We start from the raw sequence: 17954 nt of genomic DNA, 5'->3' as shown, positions 1-17954 counted from the left end.
ACCTGGCTGCCATAACCATCCACAAAGTGAACATAAATGGAACAAATATAGGAATACTAAGATACCTTATATACCTACAAGATACCTTATAGTTTTGATTCTAAAGTTTACTTAAAACCTTGTTGGAGAGAGCACAATGCTATCAAAATTGGTATTGAGATTTGTGAAATTTTAGTGTCAACTACTGAGATTGTGTTTCACTGAAATTGCCGTTGTGACAACACTAATAGTAGCCGTGCATCAAATTTGCCTTCTAAAATTTGGGTTTGTTGTCTCACATGGACTCTGTCTGATAGGAGCAGCTCTCGGCTCTGTAGCTGGACTATGATTGCGCTGAGAGAGGTGTGTATTATGTAACAGTGGGAGCCTGGGGAGATGAGGGAGATTGGGGATGCGCTTACCTGTGAGTGCTCACATTCTGTTTGTGGGAGGAGACAAATTCATGGAGCAGCTGCCTGAAAGAACAGAGTCACGACATTTCCCTGGAGTATTCCCCTTCTGTCACTCTCTTCCTCAGATTCTCTCTCGCAGACTTCCTCTAACGCTATGCAGTACATTGTACAGTGTGTTTATAGGAACTAGCTCATTTAAGACTCCTAAAAAATTAAATATATAATATTTTTGATGATGCGGTGAGCATGCTGAACAAGTAAATATTATGTTCTCAAGCTGTAGCTTGCAAAATATACACACAAAATATTCTTACACTGAAAAAAAAATTGGGTTCACAACTCATTACAAAGAAACAACAAGTAACATGAATTAAATTACATTGAATTAAACATGTAAAAATGTGACTGAAATAGAATTTTCTTGTAGAACTCACTACAATAATCTTACTTATAATCTTGGTGAACTTTCTATACTTTGTAGCTACACTAATTAGTTACTAAGATGATTTCTTGCGAAGTAGCTCTTTTTCCATCTTTGTCATTTCTTTTTTGTTTTTAAATGAGCCTTTCTATCCATTTTCATTTTTTTCTTAACACAAGTGGATTTCAACCAGGTTGATTCTGCATGTTAGCTCTCATATTTCATTTTTGATTTGGATTAGTTTTACTGGATGTTGTTTAATTCTTAATGGACTTTAAAATGACCTTGGATTCATTTTTAACCTGCAAATTCACTCTTAAGAAAATGTTAGTAGTCCAGGGTAGAAAAAACAGTTAGGCCAGGTGTAGGCACCCTCGCACACTAATTGAGAAAGTTTAATTAATTTCGCTTTCCACTTGTCTCTCTCTCATGTAGTCATCTTTATCTTTCCATTTCACCAAGCATTGTTTATTTTATACAAGCAAGTTTTGCATACAAGGACTTTGACTTGAAAACCAAAAGATCCATAAGCCTTTATCAGTGGTTTTGTGACTTGTTGTGTGAAACACTTACGTTATTGTGCGGTGCGGTAGAGTTTTGCTGAATTTCATTTGTCACCACTGGTGCAAATGTTGGTTCGCCTGGCATTACACGTGACTAGGCTGTCATGCTCTGCCCGTCCTCTGCATCTCTGTGTCCAGCCCCACAATCACAACACTCTGACAGCAAACAGGAAGGGACTCAACATTGATGTCTTAATACTGGCCACTAGTTTGAAGGTCTTGCTTTATAGAACATGGCTGAAGCAGGGACGCCTTTCAAAGCACTTGATCAGCATTTAAATCATAATATGAATAGACAGTAGGTTTTGTAGTTTGAGGAGTCATTAATGTAAAATCCAGTTTGTCCACATCCAGCTGTCCAGAATTCAACTTATTTTTTGGATCTAACAAATACACTACCATTCAAAGGTTTATGAGGGACTCTCACTGGATATTTTAATGTATAAAGACCGATTTATACTGTGTAAGGAAAAAATGTGCATTATTTACTAAATTAAATAATTGGTTTGTATATTATTACTGTACTAAAGCCAAAGCAAATAATTAACACTTATAATTAACACTTATTAATGGCTTAATTAATTAATAATTAACACTTATTAAAGTCTACCACTTTGATATATAAACCTAAATGATTGATGATTTATTTGTATAGCGCTTTTCACAATAAATATTTCATAATAATAACGATTTTACTGTTTTACTGCTCTAAAAATGTATAAGAGCTATTTTTGTTGTTTGAAACCCCTGTGCTGAATGACTTGTGGGGGTAAAAATGAAACAAGCTATTTATATTCACAAGGGCATTGACCCACATCTCCATCTTATACATCTCACTTGTTACCTTGGTTTTTGTGGTTTAATGACAGTTGGTTAGTTGGAGGAAAAAATGGGTGTACTTTTAGACTTCCTGTGCCTTTGCTTTTATTGTTATATTTTATGCTAATGCTTCTTCTTTCATTCATACTTCTTTTTCCAGGTTGTATATGTGTTTTGGTCCATTATTATTTATGTTTACTTGTCATGCAGAGACGTATCTGTTCCAGACACCCAGATCTCTCAAGTGAAAAGTGATGTTTAACAGCAAACACAGAGAGGTTTATTCCAATTGATTTGAAAACTATTCTTAGTGCTGTAGTGACAGTGACGGCCCTGAGTGAACCCGGGACAACTTCACCATCTCTGTGTTTTCTGAAGTGATTTTTTGGAAGGATTTGATGAGAGCTCTTTTAAAGATGAAAGCTCTTTCACATATCGCATGTGCTCTACTGTGCTGCACACTTTAGACAGCTTGATCTATAAAGCAGTAATTGGCCTGGACTGAGCTGAATCATAGCGGGCATACAGGGATCTATCAGGAGACATTGACTTTCTCTGCACAAATCTCACCTGTCGATGGGGAATAAATAGACGTTCATCTGTATGGCTGTACAGCGAAGTCTTGGACAGGTATCAAATCATCATGACTTCTTTGATGCAAGCTTGTTTCAGCATGTATAGACATTTCTAAATTATATACCATTACACTTAATGAACAGAGTTGGGCCAATGCTTAGTTGGGTAACTATAGACACATTGGAGATGTAGTGCTCATGTGGATTTTACAGGATCGAATCTAGCCTAAAATATTTCTTGCTTTTTACACTAAATATGAAAACAAAACAGAGCTCAGTACTGACTATCTCCAAGATACAAGGCTGCTCTGAGTTAGTTGTTTTATAGTCTGCATACTTCACTGTAAAAAAAAAAAAAAAAAAGTTGAGCCAACTTAAAATTTAAGGCAACCAGCTTTTTGCAGACTTTTGAGTTCTCTCAACTTATTTTTGTAGGAGATTCTCAACTTTTTGTTGTATGAACTTAAAACAAGGTATATATATATATATATATATATATATATATATATATATATATATATACCCGATATAATATATAACATTATTACCCGATATTAGAGCTTTTTACATTTATTGTATAGGATTATATTGGATAAATACAGTAGCTTCTGAAATTGGATATAGTTTATCATTGCCTTCAGCTAATGCTCAAATTAAGTCAATCTTTAAAGGAATAGTTCACCCAACATTTACTCACTCTCATGTCGTTCCTAATCTGTATACGTTTCTTTCTTATGTTGAACACAAAAGAAGATATTTTAAAGAATTTTGAAGAACCAAACCATTGACTTCCATACTAGGGAAAGAAATACTATGAAAGTCCATGGAGACCATCAAGTTTGATTACCAGCATTCTTCAAAATATCTTCCTTTATGTTCAACATAAGAAAGAAACTCATACAAGTTTGGAATCACATGAGGGTGAGAAAATTATGACAAAATGGTCATTTTTGGGTGAACTATCCCTTTAATAACAATGTTTAATGAGACATTTAATGTGACTTTAACAAATCTTTTATACTAGACATTATAATGTTGTGATGCCTAAATTTACTTTAAACAATGCTTCTAAACAATGAATTTGAGTCATTTTTAAGTATTTATTATTTATGTATTTATTTTTTAATTGAGATAAAGTAGTATAGAATCTTAATATCTGACATTTATTAATAAGTCCGCACATTGCTCTCTGGCTGCTCTATACTGTACTGTCCAAGAAAACATGAAAAATTCAGAAAATAATGCTAATTTAAAATATTGTCCCTAACATGAAAATAATGATCAATTAATCTGTTTCAGCCAGATGTTTAATAGCTGTGCACCCTTATTTTATAGGGATGGGAGCCCACCTGGCTGATTAGTTAAACCATTTAGATACCAGCTGGCCTGGTGATGCAACCTGCAACCTGCTTGGTTGAGCCAACTTGGCTGATTTGGCTGTTGAAAGTATAACAACAGTGCTGTTGTTCTGTAGAATTCACTTTTTAGAGAAAAAGCCCCATCAGTCGAGCTCTTATGATTGCTTGCTCATATAAACAGGACAGTTTTCATCCTGCTGAGGAGCTGATGTTTCCCTTTCATTATCTCCTGATTGCACCCCATCTAGCTCAGGGTAAGTGGAGTCATGCAGACTCGTTGTGTTGGGTAACACTCGCCCCGCAGCCACCACCGAGGGTGTGGTTTCACATACAAAAGGGCAGCAAGGAAAATGGAGCATCGTCTCCGCTTAATTAAAACCGCTCATGCCGGAAGCGTACTTTCAATTATAACGGGCCTGGTTAATATAGTGGCTAGTTATTTATTTATTTTTATGATGGACAGAAATGAAGATATTCAACATAATAATACAAGATATAATAAGATATTCAACATAAGGAGCTCTTAGAGATGGATGATGCTGGAACTGACAGGTGTTATTTATAAACGGATGTCGGTTTCTCAGCTGTGCGTTCAAAATGATACAGGTACTTTATGATAGCAGCATATGTTATGTCTGTGCAATATGTACACATTTTATCCATGTGAGTATATTTTATATTATTACTCTAGTGATACTGACTATAGAATTATAGTGTAATTAGTGGCATTTGCTCATCATCACAACAACACATAGGGGCCAGAATATCATATAAACTTGCTGTTTAATATTTTTGTGAAAACTGTGACACTTTTTTTTTTGTTAATGAATGGATCATTGAAAAGAACAACATCTATTTGAAATAAAAATCGTTTGCACCATTATAAATGTATTAATAATTATGGTCACTGAATGCATTCTTGCTTAATTAAAAAAATTAAAAATAAATACAAATTTAAAATTAAATTAAATAAATACATTTGAATGGTATATTCATTGTGAAGAGTTTTTGCTGGGCATAATCAATAAAAAAACAAATATCCACCAATCTGGAAAATTTATTAAAACCTTTAATAATAGTTTTTACCAATGTTTAAAAGCTCTATAAAGTTATACGGATCATTTAAGGGCAAAGTTTTGAAGTGAAACTTAACAGACCTGTTAGTTTTTAGATTTGTTTTCTGTATTTGACAATACAATTTACAAGCTGTGATCATGTGAGCTGATATATCAGTCACAAAGGAGGTCTTGGGTTAATTACCTGTTAAAGTGCAATATTACTTGTTTCCCCCCATAACACCTACAAGTAGCACAAAAGCAGTCAAAGTTATCACAAAGATTTCCTGCTCAGAGCGGCGCTGGCTCTTTTATACCTAGCGTGCATGTTGGCTATATACGCTTTGCTGTATTAATCATTATTGCATCTCATAGGTGGTAATTAGATTCATTATTAGATTATACGACATGCTTGAAAAGTGTGAGAGGTGCTTAAAATTCCTTTGTTTTTTATATTGGACTGCTTAGTGCTTGTTGTCTGACTGAAAGTGTTGCTCAGAGCCGTGATGGAGAGCACAAGCTGTTACACTAATGAGGTGTCTGGAAGCTAGTTATTACTGCAGTGCTAGTTGACGCATTTGATGAACAGCAATCAGATGGCGCTACTATAAGAAACTGAAAGCTTTAAAAAAGGACCATAGTGACTTTAGAAATGTCTGTAACCTAAATATACAGTCTTGATGGTAAAGGAACTAAAGCGTTTACAGACAGATTTGTGCAGTTTGCTTATTCTTATTTCTCGCTTTGGTGCCGTCATTGTTTTCATGGGGGCGACAGTGTGGAGTGGATTGTCTTTGTTTTTTCCTCTCACACTCATTATCGCTCCTGGTTCAAGGAGATGTGCTCTCATTTGCATGTGTGCCCCTAAGGGCTGGAGTCTTTATGTGTATCAGGTGATTGCTTAGAGGAGGACTCTTTTACTGAGGATTAGAATACAACCAGTCAATTAACAATGAGGAGGAGAACTGTGAAACTGCTAAACATCTTCAGCTCTTCAGTCCTTTCACTGTCTTCTTGGGATGGGGTCTTATACTTCACAAGATCAAATAAAGAAACTGTTTGGCAAAAAACCTCCTTTAAGATTTTTTAAAATTGTGATATCAAATTTTTTTTAATTAATTTATTTAAATTATTTGTCCTAACCAGCCATAGTATCGAGCGTGTATTATATTTTGTATTCATAAAGCTAGTCCATATATATATATATATATATATATATATATATATATATATATATATATATATATGACACATACTATAAATATATATAAGAGAGGGGTGGGGTGAGCAGAGCTCATTAGCATTTAAAAAAGCCTGCACTAAAACGACTTGCTGTGAACAGAGCTGTGTTTGACAAGGTAAAAGGGGTGTTGTTTTACACTACCATTGAGACATTTTAGCCAAAGTATGTTATAGACTTTTCAATAAGACTCTAAAGAATCATATCAACTTGTGGAAAATGGGCATCCGATGACCCCTTTAACATTTTGCCACTTAAAAGGTTTGTCTCTCTATGTGACGGTTTTATAATGATTGTTTAAAATCTTATGACCATCAGGTTATTCTGTTAATGAATTGCATGTGTTCTGTTAGGTTTACCTGTGCACACTTGTACATACATGTGTTTGTTTACACCTGTACCTTGTTTTATTATGGCACTTGTCATTTCTATGGGCCTTAAACAGTGTTACTGTATCAAAACAGAGCTCTCAGCATGAAGAGGCAGTACAATTATGGAAGCACAGTTCTATCCTGAGGGCTCGATAGTACATAACATCCTCCATATATATAAATATATATATATCAAATCATTCACAAAATAATATTGCAGCCCTGTCTGATGTTGCTAGCATCTGCATTTTTATTACCAAAGTATTTTCTGCACATGTATTCTGGCTTTATATGGGGGAACCTTGATGTTTTATGACATGTCATATCAAATATTCATATATTCTTACTTTATCCATTTTAAATCTGTTCTTATTTTAATGTAATCTGAAACGATAAGCTTCCATTTGTTGGTTACATGAGAGCTTTACGATATACAGTACATTATTATGATATCTAAAATATAGGCATGGCTTACTGTGCGTAAATGAATAAATAAAGATGTAATACTTCGGTTTGATAAGTGACAGTGGTTCATTTAAAACACTGTCTAAATGCTTTTGACCTCTTGTTTAAACATCTAAAATATCTAAATAATAGTCTCAAATGTCTCAATTTTAGCTCACAATTTCACGCTTAGCGATTTTATGTGCACAACAGCCTGATCCGCTTGTTGTTTTGCATTGTTCTTTCAGATCATTACAGTGGCATTTGGTCTTATCCTTAATGAGGCCACTTCATTAAAAGCAGAATAATTGGTGTAAACTCCTGCTTAGTCCAGCTGCAAAGTTGTCATAAGGCTGGTGTGTTTGATCAGTAAAGGTCTGACCTAAGTTTGATTCTAATGAGGTGGGACATCACTGAAGGTCTTTTGCAGAGGACAGTGGCGTTCCCTTCTTAGCAATAATGAACAGAAATAATTAGTACTGAACGTATTAAAGAGCAAATAACTTGGTGTCACTACTAATTTCTCAACCCATGGTTTGTTGTTTATATAGCTATCATGTTGCCAAAATTTATTGTAATAGCTGAATCATGTTGGCCAACAATTTAATGGAAACCTCTTTGGATGGAGGTGAAATGCATGAGAAATTTACAGTTGTGTATGATCAGTTGATAAAATGTAAGAGCTTTTTTTTTTCAACTGGATTTTCAAAAGGATTTTTAAGAAGAATAGTATATTCAAAACCGACTATTCTTTCTTGCTTGAACCATAAAAAGTGGTATAGATTTATTTGAAGGAGAATGTTCTTGACACAGTGTTCCTCAGTGGTTTCAGGACTGCAGCATGTATGCATGAGTTGTGGCATCGTGGGTATGCAACGTTAATCGTTTTTCTCACTTTTGTTCTTGTAGGAAAGGAGACTGAATGCGTACCCATTCCTGGAGATATGCAAAGGAGATCTGATCCATTACATGTGTCCTCTGGAGAATCAGATGGACTTCTGTGTGCCTGAACTGCTTGAGAAGAACACATCTGATGGCACTGAGGAGACAGTGGAGTATAAAGATGCTGATGTTACAGAGTTGGCGGCAGGTATGTTACTATACTCATCGGACCGGTATAAGGATGAGAATTCTTCTTCTTCATCTTCTTTTAATATAATAAATAATCTGTATTAATAATAAAATAATCCATATTAATTTGCTTTAAAAATCACTAAATGAAACCATTTAATGTTTAAATTCAAAAATATAATAATAACTGTTATTGATAATATTATTACCTTCATCATCATCATCACTATCAAAAATAATTAGTATGAATTTGCTTTAAAAAATAAATAATATTCAAATAAAATGAAAACATTTTTAATATTTATTTACATTTATTTTTAATATTAAATTGAGTTTAGTATTAATTTATTATTATTATTATACAATTACAACATTATATTAATTAATTGTAATTCTATGATTCAAAGCACGATTTCAACTCTCTGATGCATAGGCTATATTATATATTACATTACAGTGTGAAAAAATGCAAGCGTCATGAAAATCAATCCATAACAATTCTCAATAAGAGCTGTCTCTTGATTATCATCCCTTGTCCAGTAATATCACAGTAATATATCCACTATATACAGTCATATATTGTAGTAATATCTATGTAGTTACAGACAGATGGCTTATGTGAATGTCATGTTCAATGTCCAGTTCTTTAGCCACCTCTGCTTAGGATCCCAAACTATTACCCTCATTTCAGATGTTATAAATCTGTCAGAACCTGCCAGCAACATTAAAATGGCTTGTGAGTGCTTGCCTGAATGTGTTCATGAGGACTCATTCATCATGTGCATTTATTCCAGACCAATTGCACAGTAGTCACACCTTATCTGCCGTATTATGTCTCTGTTGTGAGCCGACAAGCTCTGTGAACCTGAGAAAAATGAAAGAGCATGGCTCAGTCACAGCGGCAGTTGTTCACAATTCACTCTGTGGTCAGTAAAACAAATGGCTGTGAAGATTGATGCTAAAGTCCGAGGGCTGTTTTCTGCTCTGCACAGCTAAACAGAGTCATTACTCCAGCGGGAATACAGCTAAACTCAGTGTGTGTGTGTGTGTGTGTGTGTGTGTGTGTGTGTGTGTGTGTGTGTGTGTGTGTGTGTGTGTGTGTGCCTGCAGCTCTCTTAATTAAAGGCCGTTCAATCACAGCTGCTCAGCTGGATCTGACAAGTGCAGGTTGTTTTTCAAACTCCTTCATTTGGGGGATTGCAGGGCAGTTCATCTCGCTTTTACTCTCTCTTTCTCCATTCATTCCTGTCTCTTTCGTCTCTTAGGTGCTTTAACATGAACCAAAGAACTTTAGATTTACGCATTGAGGGCTGGGCTTGGATTTCAGTGTGGGTGTTTCAAGCTTATTTGATGCATTCATTGAGTTCAATGTGTACATGCAGTGACCTTTATTCATTCCAAATGCATAGCAGTATATAAACATGCACCTCTTCCCATATTCACTTAACATGTGCTTTCACACTAAAAGCATTTCAGCTACAAATATATATATTTATAAATAATGTATATACATGATATACATAAATGATATATATAACTTTAAATTTACATAAATATTCTTTTTTTATATATATATATGAATTTCTGTTGAATTTTTGATGATTTGATTATCTAATATTTTTACTATCACTTACTCTCTCTCTCTTTTACTGTACCTATCATTACATAGTTCTGTCCTCTTTCAAAATCCCTTTTGTCTGAAACATTTTACTGAACAAAAATCCTGAAGCTCGGCTAACAATCCCACTGGACCCAATTTAGAAACTAATGCAGGCAAATGCGATTTAAGAGGCTTTCCATGGAAAGATATGCTTCAGCTTTGTTGAGATTTCAAACTGTTTAGAGAGCCTGGAAGCAAATTCTACTACTGGAAGTTCTACCCCACATATCAAATATTTGACATGTTAGTGCCAAAACTGTTTATTGTTTTTCAGTGATATACAATGGTGCATACTCTTTTTATGTGTTAATAAGTGATTAAGTTAATAAGTGATTTAAAAAGAGATCATATTAAATATGTATCTTATATAGCATGTATGATATATATTTCGATTTTTCTGTCTACTAACATCTGCTGCAGACGGTGTGTTCAATGAAAAGATATGAAAAGATAATTTTCAGAGTGTGACTTGTTTAATCTCACCATGCTATTTATTACCATGCTCATATTATACTGGTTAATGGACATAGTGTCTCATTTTCCATATTTAATCTTTTGTGTCTATCTCCTGTGGTCTGACACTCTGAGACTCAGGCAGGCCGGGATCTGTCTAGAACTGTACCTGATAATGACGATAAGGTGAGTTATTAGGGCCAGGAAAGTGATTAGGAAAAGTGGATAGCGCTGGTGAATTAGGGACCCACTGAGCATCACGTTCTGCTCCCAAATGACCATTCTCGGATGTGACAATGATCTTTTAGAGGGTGTCGTTCAAGCTGTGAACAGAGCTAATTCCAGTGTCACGGTGCTCAAGAGCACCAAGGGTACACTGTGCACAATGTGAAGGACAAGTACAGGCAAATTCACCAGGTCCGGAAAGCCCAGTCTAATCTTAGCGGTGCCCTTTTGGGTTGTTAAAAGGTTTCTCACATACTCTGGCTGAGAGGTTATAATTAGCTGTGGTGACTTGGTAAGGAAGATGCTGTCTTACGAGTAGGTTTTAGATGAACGGTTTGGGTAACGATTTCTGTCCAAAGTTTGGGGGAAATACAATAAAAAAATAATACTTTTTATTCAGCAAGGATGCATTAAATTGACTAAAAGTGACAGTAAAGACATTTATAATGTTACAAATAAATTCTGTTTCAAGTAAATGCCGGTCAATGAACTTCCTATTCAACAAAGAATCATAGTATCATAGCAAAAACTTTGTTTTCCACAATGATAATAAGTACCTTTTATTAATAATTGGGCACCAAGAATATTTGAGCACCAAATCAGCATATTAGAATGATTTCTGAAGGATCATGTGAACCTTAATGATGCCATTTTTGCCATCACAAGAATAAATTACATTTTAAAATATATTCAAACAAAAAACAGTTATTTAAAATTGTAATATTTCACAATATTACTGTTTTAGTATATTTTTGATGGAATGAAACATTAAAAAACAAGAATTATAAAATCTAATATTTAAAAACAAATGATTAAAAACTTATTGCTGCCTGTGTGTGTGTGTGTGTGTGTGTGTGTGTGTGTGTGTGTGTAAATGTATATATTGTATATATATATACATTTTGAAAATAAGAAGTCTGCATAAAATATTACTTCTTCCAGCATATAGAACCATATTTTGTGGTCATACTTTGCATAGCTGAGTATAGGTTCCTCCTTTGACCAAGAGTTTATTACTGTCATAAAAAGACCATTCATTCAGGATTCTTGGGGAGGATTCATTTAAAATGAATGACATTTAAACATATTTATGTGATGGGCAAATATAAGGTGTGTTGTGGCACCTAATGGGGTTTGAGAAGGTCTTCCCCTGACTGCTCCTCTTTTCTGCCGGTGTGGATCTTCACAATGAGCAGAGAGCTGGTGCTTAATTGAGATGCCATATCTTATATGTTGAGATGATCTAGATGAGAGAGGGATCATTCCTTTCCATCTAAAATAATACTGGCAGGGAGGGAAGGGAGGTCAAATTCACTGCTGTCCTAAAAGAAATTAGGCTAAATGGGAAGTTTTATTCTAGTTTAAATGGCTGGTATTAGACTCACAGTGTAGATTCTCTCTCCCATTCTCTTTCTTCCTTCCTCCCCCCTCCCTCTTTCATCCATCTCCATCCTCATTGTGATTCAGTCACTTTATTTGTTCATTTTAAGTAGTTTCAGCAAAGGATTGCAGCCATGACCCTCTTAAATTACACCTTACAAAGAGATCATGCCCAATTTTTTTTCTGACCCAATGCAGTGTAATTATTTTTCTGGCTTAAGTTACTCTTCTTCCTATTTTCACAGAACAGCACCTTACTCGATTTTCAAAAGGATCGTGGTGTGTGATTAGGCTTATGCTTAATTATATGTAAATAAATCATAATCAGTAATAATCAGTTTATTGAATTGTGACGCTGCTTTGTAATGTCTATTCAATGCTGTCTGCTACAATAATGTAGTGCCTTCGTTTGGGGGCTTTTTTTTGGTAACTATTGATAAATCCAATCAATTTAGCATTTTGTGTAATTAGATTTTTTTAATTTAATCTATTTGCAGCCATAATAATATGACTAGTACTTTAAATGTTAACAACCGCTTTGGGTCTTTGCCATGTTTGGCATGTTTGTGTAGTGACCACTAGATTCATAAAGCTTCTATACCTCTTTTATTCCTTTTCCCCCAGCAGAATCACAGCTGTTTACTGATGCCTCACCTTTAATTCTGAGTTAAATATTTGAAATCCCTTTGGAGGCATTTTTTAATTTGGCTCAAACACAGCCTTTGGGGGGTTGTTTTAACTTATATTTAGCTTTTTGGCAATTATAGATCTCACCTGGTGTGTGTCACGATAACAGCACAGCTTCTTGCAATTATACTGCTGTTAGTAAATGACTGTAACCCTCTGATGCTGAAATGCCATTAAAGGATCCCGAAGGCCATCAGCGCTAACAGCAGGACTTTAAACTGCCATTTTTCTTTTTTTATTTTATAATCTAAGTTTTAAACTTTTATTAGCTTATTTTTAAAATTCATTTACACTATTAAAAATTCCAAGAGTAGGTTTTCACAGCAACGTCACGTAGGAACTGTTTTTGGTTCCCCACAGAATCTTTAATAATTCTTAAAAGAACCACCTTTTTCATAGTTTTCTTAGTTCTTAGTAACATTTAATGAGAATTTACTCATTCTCAGGTTATCAAGGATGTATACGAGTTTGATTCTTCATGGGAACAGATTTGGAGAGATTTCGCATTACATCACTTGATCACAATGGGTCTTCTGCAGTGAATGGGTGCCGTCAGAATGAGTCCAAACAGGAGATAAAAACATTATAATAATCCACAAGTAATCCACACGACTCCAGCCCATCAATTAATGTCTTGTGAAGTGTAAATCTGTGTTTGTAAGAAACAAATTCATCATTAAGAAGTTTTTAACTTCAAACTATTTTTTCCAGCTAAAACAGGAGTTCTTTATCCATAATATTGCTTTCTCCAGTGAAAAAGGCACCTCATCGGAATCAAGAGAGAAATATGCACAGATCATGAACTGTTTACAAGCAAGAAACAAAACATTCTAAAAAGGCTCTAAACAAACATGATTTTGATGCGAGAAGACAACACGGCGATGGACTTTTTCCACTATTATGGATTGTAGACTCATATTTTAGCCAGAAGTGACGGTTTGAAATTAAAATGATGGATTTGTTTCTTACCAACATGGAGCTTTTCACTTTCACAAGACATTAATTGATGGACTGAAGTCATGTGAATTACTTGTGGATTATTGTGATGTTTTTTCAGCCGTTTGAACTGACGGCACCCATTCACTGCAGAGGATCCATTGGTGAGCAAGTAATGTAATGTTAAATTTCTCCAAATCTGTTCTGATGGAGAAACAATCTCATCTACATCCAGCATGACCTGAGGGTGAGTAAATTTTAAGCAAATTTCTCAGTCTGTTTATTCGTAATGGTTCCTAATAATACTGAAGGGTATTGACTTGTGGGGTGGTGATGGCGCAGTGGATAAGACACATGCCTTTGGTGTGAGAGACCCGGGTTCGAATCCACTGTGAGACACCAATGTGTCCCTGAGCAAGACACTTAACCCCTAGTTGCTCCAGAGGCGTGCGACCTCTGACGTATATAGCAATTGTAAGTCGCTTTGGATAAAAGCGTCAGCTAAATGAATAAATGTAAATGTAAATGTATTCATGAGTTGAATTAGAAAAATTTTGGCATAATATGAATATTTCCTTTGTATCGAGAAACGTGGCCAAGAGGGATTCTGTGTTGCGGTGGCAAATTCTTAATTGATTAACCTGTTAATATACTTTATGTTCCAGGTGAACCTGACAAAAAGTCAAGCCCAGTGATCCAGGAAGTGGTTGAGGAGAGCAGGGATGTGATGGAGGCCTCAGCCCCGTTACTGGAGAGCTCTCAGCCGAGCCTGGGGAAGGAAGAGGGTCAAAGTGAGGATGGGGACCAAGGGGGCAAGGGGTCCAATGAGTCTGTTGGCAGTGGCTCTTCCTTTGAAGAGCTGGACATGGAAGTGGAAGAGGAGGAGGTGGAGAAGAAAAACGAAACGGAGGAGGAAGACCATAACGGACAGCAGAAGCCTATGATGGTGGGAGAAACAATCGGGAACAGGGAGGAGTGAAGGATAAAGCGGATTAGAGGGAAAGTGGGTGAATGATAAGCGCATATGTGAGTGTGGGTGCATGTGTGAGAGGAAGAAAGTTTGTCTGTGTCTTTGAAATCATCAAAGGCTTTTTTTCTCTTCCTACGTCTTTTGAAATTAACATCCCTAAATATCCAAAAAGTTACTTCTTTGTTGTCAGCAAACAAGCAGTTATCCCTTTCAGAACCTTTTATTATAGACTTAATGAAATGCACATTATTCTTCGGCTTTGTATTTATTTCTAAGGGAACCGATTGTATATGTTGCTTTCTCTATTGTCTGTCTTCCCACGGTAATTATCAACTACATTCAGGCAGCAAGTAAATCAGGCAGATTCTGAAAATGAGGTAACACTATTAACGCAACTAAATGAAGCTTAATCAGACATTTTATTTCATTAACGTTCTACAGATGATGTATTCAGTAACGTTTGCTTCAAAACATGAATAATTCATTCCAAATGCTGTCTGTTGCTGTGGAATAGAACTGAAAAAGACTGATAATAAAAAGTGCATGTTGTTAATGATTGGAGTGTGTTAATTTTACTATTTTGTGCCCTCTGCATGTAATTGATTTGTTGTTGTTTTTTGGAAAAGAAAAAGTCAATACAAACAATACACAGTACATATTCAAGTAAATCAGGCTATATTTTCTCTTTCTTTCCCATGTATTTTTCTGTCATTTTTCACAAGCTAATTAGGAGAGAAACAGGGTATTCAGCATAAGGACTGTTGTTTGTTTTGGATTATATTTTTCTTACTGTGTCAGAATGTTGGAATATCAGTTGTATTTCATCTTTTGATACTGACAGTTGCTCTCTGATGTTCAGCAGGTCATTTGATCAGTCTTACATTGTGATTCTGCAAGAAAATATAAAGTATGTGTAAGGCAACAGCTACTTCAACCTTTTAACTATACATAGACATGAAATATACACATATATATATATATATGCATGTGTGTGTGTGGTGTGAAAAACTGATTTTTTTATTTTTTTTGCATGTTTGTCACACTTTAATGTTTCAGATCATCAAACTAATTTAAATATTAATCAAAGATAACCCCCCCCCCCCACCCCCCGTTGAAACACAACTGTGGTTTATCACACCTGAATTCATTTTCTCTAGCCACACCCAGGCCTGATTACTGCCACACCTATTCGCAGTCAAGAAATCACTTAAATAGGACCTAGAGTTCCAAGACGAAAACCGCTGCTGAGCAAAAAGAACATAAAGGCTCGTCTCAGTTTTGCCAGAAAACATCTTGATGATCCCAAGACTTTTGGGAAAATACTCTGTGGACTGACGAGACAAAAGTTGAACTTTTTGGAAGGTGTGTGTCCCATTACATCTGGAGTAAAAGTAACACAGCATTTCAGAAAAAGAACATCATACCAACAGTAAAATATGGTGGTGGTAGTGTGATGGTCTGGGGCTGTTTTGCTGCTTCAGGACCTGGAAGACTTGCTGTGATAAATGGAACCATGAATTCAGCTGTCTACCAAAAAATCCTGAAGGACAATGTCCGGCCATCTGTTCGTGACATCAAGCTGAAGTGAACTTGGGTTCTGCAGCAGGACAATGATCCAAAACACATCAGCAAATCCACCTCTGAACGGCTGAAGAAAAACAAAAGGAAGACTTTGGAGTGGCCTAGTCAAAGTCCTGACCTGAATCCTATTGAGATGCTGTGGCATGACCTTAAAAAGGCGGTTCATGCTCGAAAACCCTCCAATGTGGCTGAATTACAACAATTCTGCTAAGATGAGTGGGCCAAAATGCCTCCACAGCGCTGTAACAGACTCACTGCAAGTTATCGCAAACGCTTGATTGCAGTTGTTGCTGCTAAGGGTGGCCCAACCAGTTATTAGGTTTAGGGGGCAAGCACTTTTTCACACAGGGCCATGTGGGTTTGGATTTTGTTTTCGCTTCATAATAAAAATCTTCATTTAAAAACGGCATGTTGTGTTTACTTGTGTTATCTTTGATTAATATTTAAATTTGTTTGATGATCTGAAACATTAAAGTGTGACAAACATGCAAAACAAAATAAAAAATCAGGAAGGGGGCCAACACTTTTTCACACCACTGTATATATATATATATATATATATATATATATATATATATATATATATATATATATATATATATATACACACACACACACACACACATACACTACCATTCAAACGTTTGTGGTCTGTAAGTTTTTTTTAAATAATTTTAAAAGAAGCCTCTTAGGCTCACCAATGCTGAAATTATTTTTTATCAAAAAGTAAAGTAAAACAAGTTCATATTTAAAATTGAATATAACTGTTTTCTATTTTAATATGTATGTTTAAGATAATAATAATAATAATTTATTCCTGTGATGGCAAAGCTGAATTTACACCATCATTTCTCCAGTCTTCAGTGTCACATGATCCTTCAGAAATCATTCTGATATGTTGATCTGGTGCTCAAAAACATTTCTTTTAATCATCAACTTAGTTGTGCTGCTTAATAGTTGAAAGAAAGAAAAGATGACAAAAAAATTGTGATGCTATAAATGTCTTTAAATCTAAATATTAACTTTATTTTTCTTTGTCTTTCCAAAAAATAAAATAATAATAAAAAATCATACTGACCCCAAACTTTTGAATGGTTGTGTATATATTTATTGTGTAAAGCTATATTATTTATTGTATTATATTATTGTTACTAATTCCCCAGCTGTTTTCTGCTGTCATATGCTAGCCTTAGTTCTTAGTCTTAATTGATAAGAATAGTCTCTTATTATCTGTTTTAAGCCTCAGGAATCCCCTTTGGTGTAAATGTCCTCCTTTGAAGATCTGTTTAGATGATGTGTTTGCCATTGACAATACAGATCAATACAAGTGCCTCATCCTAAAGCTCCGGCAGGTTCTCTATCTTCTGAACACTTTGTCACACGATTGCTGTGAGCTTAGTGAAGCACAGACAAGGAGGAACTTTTGTGTTATGCTCTTTTTGACCCATTTTCATTGGTAATGCAAAAAGAAACCCAATCAGTGGCCACTATATATCTTCTATATTTGTATGTAATGCATCTTATTGCATAAACATAATATCACACTTGTAATAGTGCTGCTGTAATGAACAACAACCCGAGGCTGGATCTTGTTTGTACTTTGTCACCACCACAGTAGCACCATTATCTGTATGATATTGTTTAATTAGAGTTTTCTAGGTTTGTCCGGAGCACTGTCGTTTTCCATGGAAGGCAGGATGTTAGGCAGAATGACAGCTTCAGTCACTATTCACTGTAAAAAATGATCGTGATT

The 17954-nt window shown here is 35.2% G+C and overlaps 1 protein-coding gene across 1 annotated transcript in view; it reads left to right on the top strand.

The window, feature by feature from the left end:
* The window catches only part of LOC306845135 (testis-expressed protein 264-like), a 70436-nt gene extending 53828 nt beyond the window's left edge, over positions 1-16608 (top strand). Inside the window, exons 3-4 of the mRNA XM_079377736.1 lie at positions 8148-8328; positions 14316-16608. Coding sequence (XP_079233862.1) covers positions 8148-8328; positions 14316-14629 — 495 coding nt within the window. The 3' untranslated portion in view covers positions 14630-16608. The remainder of the gene's footprint in view (positions 1-8147; positions 8329-14315) is intronic.
* The last annotated feature ends 1346 nt before the right edge of the window (positions 16609-17954 follow it).

The sequence above is a fragment of the Barbus barbus genome (genome assembly GCF_936440315.1).
Source record: "Barbus barbus genome assembly, chromosome: 25".
Lineage (NCBI taxonomy): Eukaryota > Metazoa > Chordata > Actinopteri > Cypriniformes > Cyprinidae > Barbus > Barbus barbus.
This window is presented reverse-complemented; position numbering and strand designations above follow the sequence as displayed.